The sequence below is a fragment of the Nuphar pumila genome, chromosome 9 (assembly GCF_984573655.1).
Source record: "Nuphar pumila chromosome 9, dmNupPumi1.hap1.1, whole genome shotgun sequence".
Taxonomy (NCBI): Eukaryota; Viridiplantae; Streptophyta; class Magnoliopsida; order Nymphaeales; family Nymphaeaceae; genus Nuphar; species Nuphar pumila.
Genome location: NC_143257.1, coordinates 76631932 through 76653940, shown reverse-complemented (window position 1 = coordinate 76653940; position 22009 = coordinate 76631932). Strand labels below are relative to the sequence as shown.

Genomic DNA, 22009 nt, shown 5'->3' with positions numbered 1-22009 from the left:
CCAACCTTAGTCTAGCATAACCTAGTCTAGGACTCAAATCTCTATCTCACTCGTCTTTTGGAGCCCGCTCCTAGCCAAAGTGCTATTTGTGCTCTCTCGTGCTCGTCAATCATAGAAAGGGCTACCTAAGCCCGAGGTGATATTTGATTTTTATCTTAATGTTTATTTTAATTCTTTAATGTGTGTATTTATGTTTTGGGTTATCTAATATTTCGTATATTATTTGTCTTGTGTTCTTTGAGAGTTTTAGTGGTCCCTTAACTCACTTTTTTTTATAAGATTCACAAAAGGTACGAATCACCACAATGCCACTGCTCCACATACAATGATCGAGAGTTCCTAGTTAGGTTGATCCCTCATCATCAAAGGAGGAAAATCTCTTAACCTTGAATAACGTACCCCACATCTTCTCAAATTCGGATCTTGTTTTTCAGACCCATTTTTAAAATGACTTTCTAAAGTGGAAAAACTCATATTTTTGTTTTTCAAAATAAAGGAGATTCACATAAGCACATCTTATTTCCAGTGGTCCCAAACAAGTTATCTTTACATATTCAATACCCTATTCTATTTGTTCGTATGCCTCATAAATCTAATTATTTTGTTTATAAATTATGTAGCTTTTATTATAAGCATGATTAGGGAACTTACTCATCTTCGTAAATAGTTTGTTTGTTTTTTACAATGCTTTTTCAATATTCACTCTCTTGTTATTATAGAAAATTTTGAATTTATTTAATACAATATGGCCACTGAGAAGACTGTGTCAGAGGGGTCCACACCCACATCATCTTCTAGTATTGGAGCACAACAACAAAAGCCAATGAAGAATTATGAACTCGGCCATCCTGATTATTTGTAGGCACGAATTAGTGTTCATAAGTGGATATAGAGAGAGAGAGAGAGCCACATCCAAAGCCAAAAATTTAGGTGTTCAACATTTTCCACAAAAAATGCACTCTCGATAAACACAGAAAGTTGTGATCAAACAAGCAGCAAAAACTTTAAGTGTTGGCCAAACAACAACTACAAATTTCAAAGTAGCCCATATCTAAGGCAACATGTACAAAAAAGATTGATTAGTTTGTAGGTACATTCTAGTCTCTTATCTTAAAAGCATCTAAAGAAGGGAAAGGTGACTATGTAATAAATTGCAGTGACCCATTAGCTTGCATTAAGGTTGTTGCTAACCTTAATGCCCGAATAGATGAAGTTGAAGATGCAGCCACCTACAATGGTAGTGGCGAGATAAAGATGAAGAGGATGAAGGAGGTACCTCACCAAGGGAAGGATGCAAACCTTAAGGCTAAGGATAAATACAAATTAATTTGATTGCAGCACCGGTTGTACTGAAACCAAGTCCACCATTGGTTCGTAACACTAATGGAAGAAGCGATGGAGTTACTACATTGGATTAATTTTCATAAATTTTTTAATATCACACCATGGAACATCAGTCACCCCCTCTTAGAGACCGTTGTGCAGTTTTGGAATTTGGAAACCAACATATTCCAATTCTGAGATCTTGAGATAACCATCATGGTGGAGGATGTATCACGAATCACTAATTTAAGTGCCATGGGAAAACATTGAGTGGACATTGATAGAGAGATTTCAAGTAGTTGTGTGATCTTTACTTGCAAGCGAATGATGATGTGTTCAACGAAGAAATGATCAAGTTTCTATGGCTTAGGAGCAATTATGACCCCATTAGGGAGAGAAAGATGAAGATGAAACTACCGTGTGTTAGAGGGAAGAGCAGTAGTAGGGTGGACAAGGAAGTGAGGGCATTCTTGATTTACTTCTTTAGTTCATGCTTATTCAACGACAATAGAGAAAAGTTTGTCCATGAACCGTATATCGAACTATTGCAAGACCTGGATTATATCGATCAATATGCATGGAAAGTAGCCTCACTTGCACACCTATATACAAGTTTGAGTAGCGCAAGGAGTGAAAAAAAAATATGGTTGGAGATATTGGTGTTGTTGGAGGTATTTATTCCTAAATTGTACCTAAACTTTTGATTTATACTCATACATTACTTAACATTGTACTATACTAGCAGACTGTGTATTAATCCTACACTTTTAATTTATACATACATATTGTGTATTAATCCTAATCTCTTGATTTATAGATATATATTATGTATTAATCTTTATTAATCATTGTATTAATCCTAGGTTTGGACATATCCATTGCAAGGCTCTAGATACGTGAATTTCTCCATGAATTTTCATGTGACACAATGTGGAGTTGGTCATGCAGCGAAGAGGGCCATGATCAAAGATTGGTGGGTCCTCGCATGAAAAGTGCCAAATGTATTGCATCGTTATGTAGGCTCACTAGGGCAGCTATAAATATTGTTGTCGATATTTCCTATGTTTTTATAAATGTATGTACGTAAGATTAACCTTGAAAAAAGTTTAAGTTTTGTAGGTAAATTGGTGCCCCTACGAAGGTGCGAAGGAGGATAAGGAGAATGTTGATGTGGTTGTAAGAGCACAAGGAAGGATATTTTGTTGCACAACATGAATGAAGTTGAGCGCCAAATGCCTAGCCGAGTCATCCGACAATTCGGATTTGTTTAACAACCACCCTGTCACCGTCGCATAATTAGTAAATTTATATCACTTTTCACAAAGGATCGGTATTCTTCTTTGAACTTAAAAACTAGCGTGATAGCGGTGAAAACATCAGCTTGTCGTCTATGGTACGTGCCACAAATGACGATTTTGCAACTGCTTAACAAGTTTCATGTTATCTCTTTGCAAAGAGGGCCTTTTAAGGAGAAGCACATAAAACCTTAAGTGGATTGGAAGCACAGTTGGATCTTGCACTAAAAGAAAACCACACATTGAAGGATATGATATGGAGTCAACCTCACATTCTTGAAAATGCAAATAAGGTCATTGAGGAGTTATCAGCGCACCATTGACAACATCCACAACAATTACTTCATGTGATTGTAATGTAAATCTGAGTGTGGAAGAAAAAACATTGTAACTCAATGATATTGTATATAATGTGATTTGAGTGTAAATGAGATTCATACTTGATATGAATTGTATGATTTGAGTGTATCAGCATGTTCATTTTGAATAAATGAATGCTGATTGCATGAGCATGTTTAGTTTGAATAAGTGAATGCTGATTTGGAATGAATAAATGTATGTATGAGCAATTTTTTATTAGAATGAGGAAGGTCGCAAAAAATAATTGCAAAAAATGACAAATATTTATTGAAATAAGAAAGTCTATATAAAATAAATACAAAAAATAACATATTTATTCGAATGAGAAAGACTGCATAAAATAACTTCAAAAAAATAATCTATGCTCATACAAACTTCACATCCATCATTGCACCTATATCTCAAGCATAAATTACAAAGTCCAACAACGTATACCTAGCTTTGTCATCTGCCTGGGAAAGATGGATGTCATTCAAATTACTATGATGAAGATCATTGGCACTAGTTTTCCCATATGGTTCTACATAATCTACAATGATCCCTTGACCATATACAACATTTTTCACTGTTTGAGACAATTTGATGATCAACAAAGGACTTAGCTCGATAGATGGTGCCTAAGATAAATGCATATTCTCCATATAATTCACAATTGTACAACACTTTTAACTGCTTCTCGTTTAATTGCTTATTGATTAACTTTGCTAACATCCAAGTAAACATCACTACTAAATAACATTGATTCTACATCATCATCATCTCAAACATCTATCTATATTTCTTAGCTATCTATGTTTGGAAAATAACTCTACTGAAGGCTCAATAAGTCTTCAACATATCCGGTTTTATGAGATATTAAAGTCATAAATTCCTTAAAGCTATTGTTTTTGGAGACTACTATAAATCTTCAATTAGAGTAATTTTTAAATGCCATCATTAACTACCTAAAACCACTATAAATCTTCAAAAGCTAGCATGTGAGAAAAGGTCATACATATATACTTCATACATTCAACTAACAAAACTATCAACAACAAGCACTTTGAAAACTAGCTACCCCCTATTCAATGCTTGTGCATAGTGAACCCTACCTCCATTATACCAATACAAAAACAACAAATCTTAATTAAAGGATAAACAAACAAACATAAATGATCTACAACATAAACAAATATATATCTATAAAAAAAACCATAAACATAGTAAACCCTAAATGATAAATTTGATGACAAATATTAAATAAAACACAAAAAAATATAAAAAAATATCTATAGTGACAACCAAAGAGAAATACGCATGGGGCTATTAAATAATCATATCTAAAAAAAAAAAGTTTAGAGCAAAATACAAAACAATACACATATATATAGTTTATATGAAACTCAACTTTTGAACTAGTAAATGGGAAAGTCGATGACAAAGAATACAGAGGGTTTTACAGGGAATCGCCACAAGAGAAGAAGAGCAATGCAGAGGGTTCTACATGGAAGTCCTCTTGAGACACAAATGAAAAAAAAAACAAATAAACAAAAATAAGTTTATATATGATTCAAGAACTCCACAAAAAATAAAGAAACTTGCATAGTATTCATCCTAAACATATCCGATGTATTGAAAATTTTGAATATTTATTAGAAAATCTGCATATATGTAAAGATGAACACATATATGTCATAAATTTGTAAATATTTGTCTAGTATTTACGATGTTGTGACCTTCAGTTTAAGTGGAGGTCACATGTTTTTCATGCAAATTTATGAAATATATGAGGATTAAGTTGGACATTTGCAATATTGCGACATTCATTTTAAGTGAAGGTTCACACATATATTTATGCGAATTCGTGAAGTATATGCATATTAATAGGATATTTGTGATGTTAGAGGTTTCAATCTAACAGGATGCGCGCAAATAAATTTATGCGATGTCTGTATTATGTATGTGACATAGGTGGGATATTTGTGATGCTTGAGGTTTCAATCTAACTTGATGTTCACCAATAAATTTATGCGAGCTTCGTGAGGTCCGCATAACAAAACGTGTGATTGTACATTTAAGTGAGAGTTTGCACAAGCTGACGAGCGGAGCGATATATCACAAAATTCCATCTTTTCGCACATGTGAAGGGTAAAAAGGTTCTAACGAAGTTGAACATTTGCGATTTTGGACATAGGAAGAATAACAAAAATTTCGGGATAGTTAGGGAAACATGTCAATTTGCCCGTACAATAGGGTCATTTTCCGTTTATCTTTTCTACAACTGTGAATCTTAGTCAAAACTTGGGTCAAGCTTGAGCTTGGTATGAAATTTGACAAACCATACCCATCTCTATATATTAATTGGACCCTTTGAATCTGACCCAGATTGTAATCAAGCCTCCTTGTTTATCACCAAAACTTGACCTTACAGGGTTTGGTATGGGTCCAGGTCAAACTCAACCCATTGACACCCCTGCATAATTGCATGTTTGGACCCGGGAGGTCCAAAAAAAATTTCATTTCTATAAATGTGAAGAAACCTGAAAAATGGTTATGGTTTGGACTTGGGCAAGTGACCGACCATATTCTACCTGTTTGCAATCCTGAGTCCTGAGTAGCCTCTCTGCTGCGGTTCATGATAGAATCGGAAGGCAATCACGAGTCCTTATCCGATACGAGTCGTCAACGAACCTGGAACCATCTCGGACCCCTCGATGCCTTTAAATATAGCTGCAGCTTCTCACATTTTGCGGGCAAAGGCGACTTTGAGTCTTGATTCTCAGAGAAGTCCAGATCGGATGGTGCAATACGATTGCACAAAAATTTGTCCATTAAGCACCCCCATCACCCTCCATCAGATCTTGGGTCCCACACCTGACAGGCCTATCCCCAAGATGGAGGGTAATCATGGAATTAATGCACAAATATTTGTGCAATCATATTGCACCTGATCTTTTCACGAGTCACGAGAGAGAGGTGGGACGGGCAGGCAGAGCAATGGGGAAGAGGCGGTTCGCTCAGGTCGCCACGAGCGACGAGGAGGATGAAGCCAACCCTCCGCCGGCGGCTGCAGGGCCACCGCCACCCCCGTCCTCGTCGGTGCCCTCTTCCAAGAAGAAGAAATTAGGGCTGGAGGAGGCGGCGGGCAAGGAGCCCGAGAACCAGGAGGACAAGGAAGCACCCGTCGACCTGAAGCCCGTTGGTGATGTCGTCAAGGTTTCTGGAAAGGGCCGCGACAAGAAGAAACACTACACAGCGTTTGAACTTGACGGCAATATGTACGAGCTTGTAAGTCTTCGAATTCTTTGCTTCTGTTGTTTCCTTCCTTGGTCGTGTTTGCGTTATCATGGGAATTCAAAGGCTTTGATTGATCGCAGTTGAATTTGGAATAATTTCTGTGGCGATTGCGGCAATCCGTTCATTTTTTCCTGTGATGTGAAGCTTTAATTTTGTTTGACTGCAAGGGAATTGAGGGATTTTGTGCAAAATTGTTTTACGTCTTGAGAAATTGTGATTTTGGCAGTTGGAGAGTAATATTTTTTGGTACTGCTTCTGATTGAGTTGCTTCCCTGCTACTGGAATCCATAGAGAAGATGAAAGTTGCAATGACAATGCTTGTTTTGGTTGATTCTGTCTAGATGAAAGTTCTGAGAAGATGGCAATCTGGTGTAGAAGTGAAAAGGTTGGAAGATATATTATCTTTTGATAAGTGTACCAGGCAGCGATTTCATGTATATATATATATATATAAAAGATTCTCCTGGAGCATCTACACCCACCTAGTAGAAACCATAGGTGTTGGCTGCATCTTCTTTCTCAATAAGACTTGATAGATACATTCAGCATAGTTTGTTTGATAGGAATCGTGACCTGGATGATGTTTTTTGGACATAGGAAAAGTATTTTTAAAGCCATGAAATTTTGGTACATTTTTGGGCCATTGATTGTTGAAGATCTTAAAAAACCTATATGTACTTCACAATGACATGATCCAAAACTTTTTTTTCTACTATAAATGCATGTGGATCATATCCATAGGGTCTAATCAATAAAAAATAATTTTGAAAAATTATAGTTTATATTAGGTGGATATTATATATCTACATATAAATAAATAAATAAATACATATAAGGTTAATCTAACATTAAACTTGTTGTGTTTAACATTAGATGCATTCAACTTTATTAAAATGACTAAAATACCTTTGAAAGAATAATATTTTTTAAAATGCATGGTTACTTTTTTGAGCATTATAGGTCATTTGAACTTGGAAGGAATTGAAAAGTTAACACCTTTTCCCGACAAGTAACTTTATGAAGCTATGAACAAACGATCCAAGCTCCACTCACAATTCTTCTCTTGATCTTCACGTACAAGAGACCAATCAAAAGATCCAATGGCTTTGATACCATGTAAGGAAACAAGAAATATAGCTAGAGAGTGCCTCTTATGAGCTTACAAGAACACAATCTCAAAGAACACAAAGACTACTTATTGGTCAATCACATAAGCACATACACATGGGCCACTTAGGAGCCAAGAACACCATAAAAAAATATAAAATTTGTATAACAAATATGCTTCAACAAGCATTACATACAAGAGGGGTTACACCCCCTATTTGTACACAAAAAGAAGCAAAGAAGAGCCATTGGGAAGTGCTCCCAACAACTAGAAATATAATTGTTGGGAGCACTCCCAACAGCTCTATTTGAAAAGCATTATAAGGACTATAATGTTCTTGATAAAAATAATAAAAGCCTAAAGTGCTCCTAAAAGTAATATAAAGGACTGTTATACCTCTAATGAGTACAATTTATTATAAGGATGTGAAAAGACTAAAATACCCTTATTGGGTATTTAACTATTACAATGACAAATATATATATATATATATATATATATATATATATATATATATATATATATATATATATATATATATATATATATTAACAATCATAACCGACCCATCCAGGTGTCCAGAGAGATCTTGGCTTTGGATAAAAGAAATTATTTGTCTTTTCCAAGTAAGAAAGTTTAAGGTAGTCATTTTTTTAATAAACTAGATGGTTAAGAAAGCTAGCTGAGACGACTGGAAGTAGAAGAGAAGTCCATAACAGGTAAGATGCAAAAAGGGAATAGACAAAAATTTTCTAAAGGACTGCTGCTGTTGTGTAGAAGAATGCTAAAAATTTAGTCACAAATCTGTCTGCGTTTTTTTATTTTGCAAATCTGATACAGTTACGAAAAGTATGTATTGCTAGCAGAAGATATTGAAAACAGCAAGAAGCGATGAATTTACAAAAGAAGGAAAAGAAGGTTTAACGTAACTCAAAGAAAGTCTCAATTAAAAGTAGGATCAGATCTAGGTCAGAAAGAAATAGGGAAGAAACCCAAACAGATTTAAGGAAAAATGAGGGAAAACCCAAATCGATTTTCCCTTCTCTTTGCCTCTTTTCATTAAATAAAGAGGACCCAAAACCAATATTAGGTTTTGATCAAAAAAGGAGACGGCAATGGAAGATGAAACAGAAAAAATAGGGCAGTACAATCGGGAGAAAAAAGGAAGAAAGAAAGAGGGAGAAAAGAAGAAAGAAAAAAAGAAGAGAGTGAAGCCAAGAATCTTTCGGGACTTATCTGAGTGGGGAGATTAAGGCCCAGCCGTGCTCATGATACCATGAAAATCATGCTCACGTCACCAATAACTCACAAGAAGGGAAGATGCGAAAACGGAGAAGAAGAAGGCTGCAGCAAATGATCTCCACACCCTACAACATAAGTCGTGGGTTCCTTATATTATCAATAAAAGTATATGTCCTATGTCACATGGGTGCGGGTGCGGGAGCGGGTGCGGGTGCGGGTGCGGGGATTCGGCACTTCCAAAAAACCTGGGTGCGGGGGTGCGGCAGGGGCAAAAATGTAAAAAAAAAATATATATATATATATAATTTTGAAGTTTTAACAGTTTTAACATTTAACAGTAAACATTGTCATAAACTCATAATATGATTTATCATGCATGTAGTATATCAACCTAAATATCAAATTACCTAAATATCAAATTATCAATCAAATAAGTAAAGCAATTACATAAATCGACCTAAATATCAACCAAATAAGTATGCATAAAAGAACTAAATTACATACCAAAGTATATCCTGATGAAGTAATGGATGCTAATAATTTTCTTCTTCATCATCAAATGCATCATTAGAAGGAATACTGGGCTCAGCTAAATCCATGTTTGTTACGTTGAATTCATGTTCTCCCTCGAAGTCACACTCTTCTGGGTTTACATCCCAAAATTTGGATGTTCCTTGTATGCATTATAAACCCAATTTGAAAATGATAAATACAATACAAGTATATTTAAATGAAAACTAAGAAATAATCAAATAACTAAGAGAGCAAATTAGTACCTGTATTCATCATTGCTTCGCGAAAGTAATCGAAGATTTGAATGAACATATACTAAATCCTCTACACGCTTGCTGGTGAGTTTATTTCTCTTCATGTTGTGGATTTGAGAATATGTGCTCCAATTTCTTTCACAACAAGATGAACTAGCAGGCTGCGATAGCAATCTTAATGCAAGACGTTGCAGAAGAGGTGTTTCCGATCCAAATGTTGACCACCATGTGATAGGATCTATATTATCTTCTTCTCTCGCGAATAATGCCGGTGCATATAATCTCGAAGATGAAAATTTTCCAAACTCTTGTGTGACTTGATGTAGAAGATGTGCTTCTGGAAAAAGTCTTGTCATACACATATTTCTATGTCTTGATAGCTCTGGGTCTAAATTTTGAGGGACACGACCAATACCACCAGCCCGCCACTTATTTGCATAATATTTTGGATTAAGAGAATCTGCCATGCAATGCAAAGGAGTGTTGCTCTTATCCCATCTTCTGACTAAAATTGAATGAATATGATTAAAAAAATCTGAATCATCCAATGCAGGATTTTTTTCTTCATGCATGAAAACTATAGCTTGTATTTTTTCAATCATATTATCCCACATTTCATAAACTCTGTGAAGCATGGGCTCATCCTTATCAACTTCTCTTAACATTTCCCAAATAGGTTGCGTAAATTGAAGGAAGTATACCACTCTGTCCCAAAACTCATCATCAAGAATGAATTTCTTAATTTTTTGAGCCTTCATATCATCATCAACACGATAGAATGTCCAATTTTCATCAGTCACCATGTTAATCAAAGCATTCTTCACTCTTTTAATCCTCTTCATCATCACAATGATGGACGCAAAACGTGTTTCAGCGACCTTCAACAATTTCAAATCAGAATGCCTATTAAATATAGCATTAGCACGATGGTGGTTAACAACAAAATTCCTAATGCTTTTGACATTTCTTTCTAAATCTTCAATCCATGAACATAAAGCATATGCTTGTGAATTTTCTTCTTCTTTGGGGTTGCATATGCTCTTTAGGGCTAGATTTAAGCTGTGTGCTACACAGGGAGTCCAAAAAATATGAGGGTACTCACTCTCCAAACTCAACGCTGCACTTTTACAAACCGGAGCGTTGTCTGTAATGATTTGTACCACTTTCTGATCACCCACTTCTTTTATCACTTCTATAAACAATCCCTTCAAATACTCTGCATTTTTATATTCCCCAGATGCATCAACTGCTTTCAAGAATATTGGGCCACTAAGCGAACAAGCAATGAAATTGATTAATGGACGCCTTTGAATATCTGTCCATCCATCAGACACAATGGAAACTCCATTTTGCTCCCATGAATATTTTTTAATTTCTAGCAACCTCTCCACGTTTGCCCTCTCTTCTGCAAGAAGTGTGGTTCGTATTTTTTCTGAACTTGGAGGCACATAACCACTCAAATTACAATTTGCCAAGGATGTTACTAAATCCTTCCAATAAGGATTTCTAGCCGCATTAAATGGGAGTGAACCAGAATAAAAATACCTCCCAACTTTTCTATCCAATTCTTCTCTTCCATATGTATTGAATGCTGCTTGTATCGTTCCTTTACCTCCTAGATTGACTTTTCTTTTTTTTTCAGCATCTTCTTGATGGCTTGCAAATGGCACACTGACTGCAGAAGAATCAGCCATTGCCTTTCTCTTCTCATATTCTTCTTGTATTTTCTTGTATTGCCTTCGCATTGACTCATCAACTTTTCTGCAAGCTGAAATGCCATGTCCTGGTATCTTCAACAAATGAGCCTTCACTCTTGTGTAAGACCCAACAAAATCTTTTTCACAGAGCTTGCATCAAAATCTTTTGTTCCCACCACCTCCTTCTCCAGTTTTTGCAAGTTTATCTACATGTATCCATAGTGGCCCCACATCATCAATCCCACTGCAACTATCAGCAAAACTAGCAGCAGAACTCACATGTTGGGATGAGGATGACGCAAGTCCTTTCCCTTTATCCGTCATTTTTATCCTGAAAACACAAAAAAAAAAATCATTACAATTTTCAATTCAATTCAAAAAAAAAAAACAGATGGGGGAGGGGCTCGGCCCCTCCCCTGTCAACCCAAAAAAAAAAAGCTGATGGGGGAGGGGCTCGGCCCCTCCCCTGTCGACCCAAAAAAAAAAAAGATGGGGGAGGGGCTCGGCCCCTCCCCTGTCGACCCAAAAAAAAAAAAAAGATGGGGGAGGGGCTCGGCCCCTCCCCTGTTGACCCAAAAAAAAAAAGATGGGGGAGGGGCTCGGCCCCTCCCCTGTCGACCCAAAAAAAAAAAAAAGATGGGGGAGGGGCTCGGCCCCTTCCCTGTCGACCCAAAAAAAAAAAAAAGGATGGGGGAGGGGCTCGGCCCCTCCTGTGCCGAAAAATGAGGGAGCAGGGGAGGGCTCAGCCCCTCCCCTGCCGACCCAACAAGAGACCGAGAGAGGGGGGGGGGGGTGCTCGGCCCCTCCCCAGCCGACCCAAGAGGACGAGAGACATACCTGCGAGCCGAGAGGAGGAGCCGAGAGGAGGAGTCTGGGAGGCGGAGCTGGGGGCGACGATGCTGGGGGCGGCGGAGCTGGGGCGGCGATGGGAGAGCTCGAGCTCAGGGGGAGAGAGAGGAGAGATTAGGGAAAAATTTTTTTTTTGCCCTAATCCTCCTCCTTTTCATCGGGGGGGGGGAAATTTCGCCCAAAAATTTGGACAAAAATGACCCTGGGTGCGTTGACCGCACCCAGGGTCGTGTTGACCGCACCCGGTGCCGCACCCGCACGCGATCCCGCGTCGCGTCGACGCGGGTGCGGCACCTTTTTTGCCGAGTCCCTGTGACATAGTATATGTCAATAATGCCCCTAAATTAGTGTACAAAGTAATTTACATAAGAGGAGCAAAAAAGGAAAACAACAAATATACATAAGAAGTTCCATAAAGGGCATCACACCAAAGACGTCAATCTGGATCTGGATCCAGACCCGTAATGTCACGTCTCAATAAGGTTGCCATGACCAAATATACACACGGTGATATTTGGTCATGGCAACCTTATTGAGACGTGACATTACGGGTCTGGATCCAGATCCAGATTGGCGTCTTTGGTGTGATGCCCTTTATGTAACTTCTTATGTATATTTGTTGTTTTCCTTTTTTGCCCCTCTTATGTAAATTACTTTGTACACTAATTTAGGGGCATTATTGACATATACTTTTATTGATAATATAAGGAACCTATAGGGTAAATATCTGGTACTAGTGAAGGTACAGACAGAACTATTGGGTAGAAATGACATTTTTTTTAAATGTTTAAATTTGGTGTTTCAGATCAGATACTACAGAGGTGTTCTAGGTGGTTTATTTAGTAGGAAATGATTTTTGAATCACACAATTGTAACATGTTTGTAGGTTTTAAAGGGATTAAAATAGCAATGGCCCACAATGTGCCAAAACTTCATTACTCAAAAATTGTGTTCTTACGTTGGAAAACACGATCCAAGGTCCAGCAACAAGCCATGCTGAACACATGTTTGTGGTTACATTAAGTTGATACAGCTTGCACCTATAATTTCTTGTTCATGAGTTCCAAAGCTTCATTAGCGCCAAATATTTTCCTTTATATAAATGTCTATTTATTTAGTTATGAGTAATGCATAGGTGCTTAACAGGTTTATCTCCTAAACCATCCTAAATGGCTTAAAAAAGCATGTGTAAGTGTTAGCTTGGTATGAGCTTACAAATGTATTTTTATATAATTTACTTATTAAAAAATGTGATTTAGATGGGGCACTTTTCATGTTTAGATGCATTTTTAGAGTGATAAAAAAATCAATGGCTCATATTACACTAAAATTTGATGATATTTGTGTTCTTACATTGGAAAACATGATCCAAGGTCCAATCCTCAGCAACAAGCCATGCTGAACACATGTTTGTGGTTACATTAAGTTGATACAGTTTGCACCTATAATTTCTTGCTCATGAGTTCCAAATCTTCATTAGCGCCAAATATTTTCCTTTATATAAATGTCTATTTATTTAGTTATGAGTAATGCATAGGTGCTTAACAAGATTATCTCCTAAACCATCCTAAATGGCTTAAAAAAGCATGTGTAAGTGTTTGCTTGGTATGAGCTTACAAATGCATTTTTATATAATTTACTTATTAAAAAATGTGATTTAGATGGGGCACTTTATGTTTAGATGCATTTTTGGAGTGACAAAAAAATCAATGGCTCATTTACACTAAAATTTGATGATAAAACAAATTTCTGGTAAAATTAATTCGATTCAAAGCACCACTTTTAGTAAACAAACAATAATAAACACATCTGTAGGTTCAGATTTAGCAAAAAACACCCATAACTGTATCTTTTTGAAGTGTTTAGAACATTTATGAGCTACTTGTTTTCCATATATGCATAAAGAAACTCTCAAATGGCCTTTTATTTCATTAGTGTATGTTTCCATGTCAATATGTATGTGTTTCTCTAGTTCTTGTTGGTGTGTGAATCCTCGAGGTACATCATGCAACCCTTGTGGCAAATCCCTGGCTTCTTGCATTGGCTGCAAATGCTATAAGACAGCAAGAGAGATGCTTTCTGTTTGAGGGCTCAGGTCGCAGAAAATAAGTCAGTGAAGCATACTCTTCACAAACTCTAAAACTACCCTTTATTTCCTTATATCAGTTTCACTTATCATTGTACAATCATCTTGTTGAAGAAATTGCCAAGGATTATTAGAGAACCATTCACGAGGTCTTAGGCAATTGCTAAGTTTTGAAGGTTGAAACTACAAATGTAGTTCCATTTATTCATGGAGAGCATTCTTTGGTAAATCTTTTTAATGTCCTTAGGTAAGCTTGTTAGGTTGTTTATTGCTTTTCATTCTTGTCATTTCTTTTTTGTTTTCTTATAGGAGGATCCTGTACTTTTAACTCCTGAAGCGACCAATGAGAAGCCTTATGTTGCAATAATTAAGGTTAGTGTGTTTTATCTCCTCCTTTGGATTGCATCAAACACTATCAGTTGTTTCTTTTGTTTGGTTCTCATGGACCAGCTGTTGACAACATGAATAGTAGTCGAGTGTTAAATATATATATATATATATATATATATTCTGTTTACTCCAAAATACCTGATAAGGGTATTTTGGTCTTTTCACATGTAACACAAGTTATTTATAAAAACTTATATTTAGGTTTTTATTTTTTATTTTTTTACTTTTCTTTATTTTATTTTTGGGACCCTTGGGGACCCCACAATTGTTGACGTTGGGGTCCCCAACGGTCATAAATGTGACCGTTGGGGCTCCCCAACATCTACCGTGTGGGAGCCCCAAGGCCTCCCTCTTTCCCCATTTTTTGTGTATAAATAGGGTGTGTTCCCCTCTTCAAATGTAACTTGTTCTCTCACTCTCTCTCAATAATATTCCTTTTTATGCCTTTTGGCATTACCCCTTTATGGGTTTATGTGTTTGCACATTAAGTGCTTATGTAATCTTATTCGTTCCCCAGGGCGAGACGCTAGGGCGGATGAATCCTAGATCCATCAACTCCTGCAACTGCTTCTTGAGCTCTTTAAGTTCGGCTGACGCCATCCGATATGGAGCCTTAGAAATTGACGCAGTACCCGACAGCAACTCGATGCTGAACTGCACCTCACGAGGTGGAGGAAGGCCTGACAGTTCCTCCGGGAAGACGGCTGGAAAATCTCGAACAACCTCCAAGTCTCCCATCGGGACTCGCGTCGACTCAGACTGGATGACACTGACCAAAAAGGCAGTGCATCCCTTCCTCAGGTAGCTCTGCGCCTTTAGCGACAAAATCAACTTGCTCGCCCGAACGGGTTTCACAATCTTGAATTTCACCTTGGGCATCCCTGGTGGAGATAAGACAATCCTACTATCTTGGCATCATACTTATTCAGCCAATCCATGCCTAGGATGACATCAAATTCCGTCATCACTAGCAGGATAGCACAAGCTGGTAAATGCCGATCTGCCAAGACTACATCCAACTCTGGTAGGTAGGCTGCACAAATGATGTTTTTTCCAATTGGGTTATACACTTCAAGGGTATTACACAAGGGTTTTACAGGTATGTGCAAAAACTCGACAAAATTTATCGAAATAAAAGAGTGTGTGGCACCACAATCAAAAAGCACAAAAGCCTTTTGGTTAGCGACAAAAAAGGTACCTTGTACTAGGTCGCCCTTGGTCAACCGCTCGGCCTTGGCGGTGTAGACACGTCCCGGCGCCCTCCTCTGCCCACTCGATTGCAGTTGTGGCGATTGATACTGTTGTCGCTGCTGTAGTGGTCGAAAGAGCAGAGGTGCTCCGCTGTTCTACCTGTAGTGGTCAGCCGCCTTTTTGCGACAATTGTGGGTGTAGTGGCCCCATCTTGCCACAATACAGGCATCCGCCTGTCTCGAGTGGGCATGCCTGCCCATAGTGAGAACGTCGACATCCGAGGCATACATTGCCAGTCTGCTGCCTGGTTGGAGGGTTGTCCTGAGGCCACTGACGCTTCGAAGGAGAATATCGTTTCCTTTCTTCTTCGCTCTTTATAGGAAGGAACGACCGTTTGCCTAGGCCGTCGGAAGGTGTCTTCGGCTCACCACCCGCAGCGGGTGGCTTCCTGCCCTTAGTACTCCTAGAGCGCTCCCAAGCTTCACTCAAGAGGGTGGCGGCAGCAACTGCCGCAGAGAAGGTCGAGGGCATGCTGGTTAGGACCCGATCCATGAGCCCCTCCTTCAGTCCCCGAGTAAACTTTCCTGCCTGCTCGCGATCATCAGCGAAAAGATTAGGGCAATAGGGTTCTAAGCTCTGGAATTTGGTGATATAATCCGTCAAACTCAAATTGCCCTAGCTGAGCTCCAAGAACTCCACCACCTTCTTCTTCTCCCTCACATGAGGCGGGAAGTAGTTCTCCAAGAAAGCCTTTCTGAAAGCTTCCCAAGGAATGAGTGAAATTCCCGAAAACTGCACACCCCGAGCGGGCATTGTCCTTCAACCTAAAGGTCCTGAATAACGTATTCTTGTCGTCAGGGACTGACAAGACTTCAAACACTTGTTCCACCTTTTCCACCCAGTTATCGGCCATGTCTGGGTCGGGCTTGCCGTCGAAGGTCGGGGGGTCAAGCTTTAAAAATTTCTCATACGTCACTGCAGTATGCGGGCTCGGCTCAGGAACGGGCGCTGGTTCCCTTTAAGAACGAATCTGGTCTCGCATAGCCGTTGCCAAGGAACTTACAGAATCCATCACGAATCTCCGTTGATCTGACCATTCGTCAGCAAACTCTTCATTCAAGTTCCTTACCATCATTGAAGTAAACAAGAAATACCAAAAATTAGAAATTTCAGGAAGCTCATAATAAAAACAAAAAACAAAAGTACTATTCATGCTTAAAATGAGTAGTTTACAAAAAACCCAGCAATGCTGGTACATAAGCAAAACGTGTCAAGCTACTTAACTCAACAAGGCAAAAATAAACCCACAAAGCAAGACGAAAAAGTATACTTACAACGCGATGCGGATGCTCAATGGTCAAGAATCTTTGCTTCCGTTAGCTTTGATACCAAGTTGTAATGCTCCAAATTTCAAACTTGCGAACCTTTTCAGAAAACAGGCAAGAGACTAGAAATATCTCTTTCCTTTAGAGTTTGTTTATGAAATCAACAAAAGACTATTCTTTTGTTAAATTCAGAAAGACAAGCTGACAACTTTAGGCGCGTTAGCTAAAAGAACCAAAACACACAAACCATGCTACTTGCAAGACACTTGGAAAAGCCATTTCCATTAAAAAAGTTTTCAAATAGTACAAAATTCGGATATCCCAAGGAAAATCCGTTACAAAAACCAAAACGTCTAGTACGCGAGCTAAGAGCAAACAACAACAAACAACAACAACAAGTACGCCTTCATCCCAAAACAATTGGGGTCGGCGATATGAACCAAAAAAGAAAATCATTTTGGGTCTTCCACATGAATCCTTCTCCTCCAATCATTTCTATCCAATGCCATGTCCTCGGTGAGGCTCAAAGCATTCATATCCTTTCCTATCACCTCCATCCATGTCTTCCTAGGCCTACCCCGACCTCTTTTAACTAATATATTTTCCCATTTCTCCATCCTTCTAACTGGAGCATCATTAGGACTTCGCCGAATATGTCCAAACCACCGTAAATGATTCTCTCTCATCTTATTTTCAATGGGTGCAACACCTACCTTCTTACGTATCTCCTTGTTCCGAATCTTATCTTTTATTGTATTTCCACACATCCATCTCAGCATACGCATCTCAGCTACACTCATTTTTTGAATATGATGTCTCTTGGCAGCCCAACATTCTGTACCATATAGTAAAGCAGGCCTAATAGTCATCCTATAAAACTTTCCCTTCAACCGCAATGGCATTCTACGATCGCACAACACTCCAGTTGCACTCTTTCATTTCATCCACCCAACCTTTATCCTATGATTTACATCTCCATCAATTTCTCCATACTTTTGAATGATAGATCCCAAATATTTGAAAGAATCATCCACCGGTATTTCTTGCTCACCAAGCTTCACTACACTCCCATCTCTATTTCGTTGCTTACTAAATCGACATTCCATGTATTCTGTCTTACTCTTACTCAACTTAAAACCTCTTGCTTCCAATGTCTGTCTCTATAATTTTAACTTAGCATTAACCCCAACTCTAGACTCATCAATCAAAACAATATCATCAGCAAACAACATACACCACGACACATTTTCTTGAATTGATCTCGTAAGCTCATCCATCACTATAGCAAATAGGAAAGGGCTTAAAGCAGATCCTTGATGTAACCCAACCGTTATAGGAAAATTGGTTGTCACCCCTCCACAAGTGCGGACATTGGTTACTACTCCTTCATACATATCTTTAATTATACTAATGTACTTGAGAGAAACACCTTTCTTCATCATTGTCCACCAGAAAACGTCCCTAGGTACTCTATCGTAAGCCTTCTCCAAATCAATAAAAACCATATGCAAATCTTTGTTCCTCTCTCTATTTCTCTCAATAAGTTGTCTAAGAAGATGTATAGCTTCCATAGTAGATCTTCCAGGCATAAAACCAAATTGATTCTCTGATATCACGACAACCTTGCTCAACCTATACTCAATCACCTTCTCCCAAAGTTTCATAGTATGACTCATGAGTTTTATACCACGATAGTTTGTGCAATCTTGTATATCACCCTTATTCTTATATAGAGGCACCAAAGTACTCTTCCTCCACTTATTAGGCATCTTATTTGTCCTTCAAATCTTGTTAAAAAGATTTGTCAACCATTCTAAACCTTTCTCTCCCAAGCATTTCCAAGCCTCGATAGGTATACCATCTGGGCCAACTGCCCTTCTTGATTTCATTTTCTTCAAAGCCTCTGCAATTTCCTTCTTTTGAATCTTGAGCATGAAGTCACGATTCATCTAATGAAAAGGAATGGACAAGTCTCCAAGATCCTGAGCTTGCCTTTCATTAAATAGCTTATCAAAATAATCTTTCCATCTCTCCTTAATCTCCTCATCTTTGACTAAAACCCTTTATGTTTCATCTTTGATACATCTAACCATACCCAGATCCCTCGATTTCCTATCTTTCATCTTTGCACGCCTATAAATATCCTTCTCGCCTTCTTTGGTATCCAACTTATCATAAACCTCCTTATATACCTTATCCCTCGCGCTGCTAACTATTTTTTTTAGCTTCCTTCTTTGCTATTATATACTTCTCCAAATTCTCATTATCATGACTCTTACTTAGATTTCTATAACACTCTCTTTTAACCTTAATAGATAATTTGACATCCTCGTTCCACCACGATGTATCCTTACCTAGCGGTGCATCGCCTTTAGACTCACTTAATACCTCCTTAGCCACCTTTCTCATGCCACCCGCTATCTGATTCCACATTGATTCTGAATCTTGCTCGAGACACCAATCAACTTCCTTAACTACCCGCTCTACAAACATTCCTTGTTTAGCTCCTTTCAGTGCCCACCACTTAATTCTAGGATCTATCCTATGTCTATCCCTTTTGCAACATTGTCTAATTCTAAGATCTAAAATTAATACTCTATGTTGTGTAGCTACACTTTCTCCCGGTATAACCTTACAATCGATGCAACAACCCCTATCTCTCTTTCTAAGTAGGAAAAAATCTATCTGACTCGTATTAACCCCACTTTTAAATGTTACTAGGTGAGACTCCCTCTTCATAAACCAAGTGTTTGCTAAGATCATACGCGAGCTAAGAGCAGGAAGAAGAAAATCTTGAAGCCATCTTGCCATCGCTCGTGGTGTACCTAATCATCACATGTACCCATAGAATTGGTTAGTTATGCGAAAAACTAGTAAGTGCACAAGAGAGACTACAGAAAACTGAACTATGTACATTTAATTCATTATGCTAAACAGTGTAAAGCAGATATGCAGTTAAGCGAGTAAGTAGTGCAAGCGAGTAAGTAGTGCAAGCACGTAAGTAGTGCAAGCGCATAAGTAGTGCAAGCGAGTCTCACGACCTAACAACCAGTGTGAACAGACTTTATGTTTCGATATTACTGGCTTGCGGGTACGCGCAAGCAAAACGTAAAAACAACTAAGACTAGTTCGGGCGTCTGTTATTCTATGTATTTTCAATAACCCTAATAGGTAGTTGTGTCCGCTCCTAAAGGGCGACTTTAGCCGAGAGAGGTTTCCCCAAAGGCAGGTAAGCAGTGCCACAGATGCATCCAACTTCTGCAGAACTGTTGAGCTAACTATTGTAGCCCCTTTTCCCTAACTCCAATGACTGGGGAGATCAAATCATTGCTCGTGGGGTGGTTGTTAACAACCTGTCCATTGGAGTTTTGTACCGCTCTGTCCTCTCCCTTGACAGACAACAAGAAGCGGATGAGTGTGTTAGGGGTTGCTTAACTAACGACCCATCGTATGCTGTGGTCTTTAAAACACTCGAGCATCTTGCCTGTGAAGGCGAATCAGTCACAATTTAAGTGATTACAACATTGTGCATTTAACACTATTCGAGGTCGAACAACCGTCTCATCCGATCATCGCAGTACTAGCGTGTAATGCACGACTACAAGTACTTTAGGATGAAAGGGGTATAACTCCTCAATAGGAGCCTCAACAGGAGTGTTTCACAAAGATGTAATGTTTATCAAACTTTACTTTTGACATTCTTTATCTTTTGAAACAACCAGCAACTTGTGCCAACATTTGGCATGCGATTTTCTAGAATCTCATCCGCTATCGGGGTATCTACATGCCGCATGACTCGATACCGGCCTCGATAGACGGGATACAGGTTTCTCAACAAAATCTCAAATCGTCTGCAGGACTGCGTACTCGAAGAACCCAAATCCCTGCTAGGGATCCCTCTCCTTCGACGATGATGAATCGCTAAGCTCCTGACTCAACTCTTGTCGCAAGAGGGAGAGCAATAAATGCCTCTTACATCCTCCACGAAGATGCCTTTAAAGCGTATGCAATGAGCAAAAACCTGAGCGTTATCTGCAATAACAAGGCAGTAACAACACATGCAAAAGCAAGAGCCTGGGCGCAAAGCGCGACGACAAAGTAAAGACTGACAGAAGGTAAAAGACACGACAAAAAGTAAAGGGCAAAGATCGCGAAACCGCGTCCTTGAGTTAAGTGTATACTCGTATAAATATATATATATTTGTATATATATATATATTTATTTAATGGTCATTTTTAGTTAGTTGAACTTAATTCAATTGTCCAAGTCTTCCGTGCAATCTTTCCCTACCTCGGAGAGTTGCAAGCTTGCTGGCGTCTGCGGGTGTACACGCTTGACGGCTCGGGTCGCGGAGCGCGAGCGGGATCCGTCGTACGAGCTGCAAAATCGACAGTCTTAGCATACTAATACCAAAAATAGAAGGTCAGGGACATTGCCGTGGTCCTGACGTGAAGGAAGCAGAGGCAGGGGCATCGTGCCCCTGCCCTCCTATTATCAACGCAAGAAGCAGGGGCAAGGGCTGCGAGCCCCTGCTGACCTGCTGTCAGCAAATTACGAGGAGACCCCTATCTTCAGAAAGCGAGGGCAGGCAGGGCTGCGCCCCTGCCTGACAAAGTAGAAGAGAGGCAGGGGGCTTCGCTTTTGCTTGTCGAACATGCACGGAGGCAAGGGCTTGGCCTCTGCCTAATGAAATGCGAACAGGAAGGGGGCAAAGCCCCTGCCTGATGTCAAGGAAGAACGAGGCGAGGGGGCTTGCCCCTGCCTGCCGAAAAACAACGGAGGCAGGGGCGATGGCCCCGCCTAAAGAGCGAAGAGGCACAGGGAGGGGGCTCGACCCCTCCCCTTCCGAAACAAAGAGCAGGGAGGGGCTCGACCGCCTCCCCCACCATAACAAGAAGCACGAGGGGGCTGACGCCCACCCCTGCCGTAACAAGAAGCAGGGAGGGGGGCCGACCCCTTCCCCTGCCGTAATAGGGAGCAGGGAGGGGGCTCAGCCCCTCCCCTGCCGTAACAGGAAACAAGGAGGGGGCTCAGCCCCCCCCCCCTCCCCTACCTACAAGGGTGCAGGGAGGAGCTGGCCCCTCCCCTGCAACAAGAGG

The 22009-nt window shown here is 39.3% G+C and overlaps 2 protein-coding genes across 7 annotated transcripts in view; one reads left to right on the top strand and one right to left on the bottom strand.

The window, feature by feature from the left end:
* The first annotated feature begins 5912 nt into the window (after nt 1–5912).
* The window catches only part of LOC149828644 (ASI1-immunoprecipitated protein 3-like), a 191727-nt gene continuing 175630 nt past the window's right edge, over nt 5913–22009 (top strand). For 5 of the 6 annotated variants that reach the window (XM_090017663.1, XM_090017665.1, XM_090017662.1 and 2 more), the window contains exons 1-2: nt 5913–6245; nt 14313–14375. In XM_090017663.1, the coding sequence (XP_089873789.1) occupies nt 5955–6245; nt 14313–14375 (354 nt within the window). In that variant the 5' untranslated portion in view covers nt 5913–5954. The remainder of the gene's footprint in view (nt 6246–14312; nt 14376–22009) is intronic. The other variant, XM_090017664.1, reaches the window with a different exon arrangement.
* Nucleotides 7270–11936, bottom strand: LOC149828645 (uncharacterized). The gene is made up of 3 exons (XM_090018109.1): nt 11906–11936; nt 9787–11399; nt 7270–7412 (listed from the first exon to the last, which is right to left on the bottom strand). Exons 2-3 carry the CDS (start codon nt 11114–11116, stop codon nt 7270–7272), a joined length of 1473 nt encoding a protein of 490 aa, XP_089874235.1. The 5' UTR covers nt 11117–11399; nt 11906–11936.

What these genes read in the sequence shown, in the direction of transcription:
- LOC149828645 (XM_090018109.1), bottom strand. Translation starts at nt 11,116, where the DNA reads ATGCGAAGGCAATACAAGAAAATACAAGAAGAATATGAGAAGAGAAAG. An exon ending in AAATAAGTGGCGGGCTGGTG is followed by an intron (nt 7,413 to 9,786) that starts GTATTGGTCGTG and finishes TGTTCTTGTAAG; the next exon opens with CTCATAAGAGGCACTCTCTA.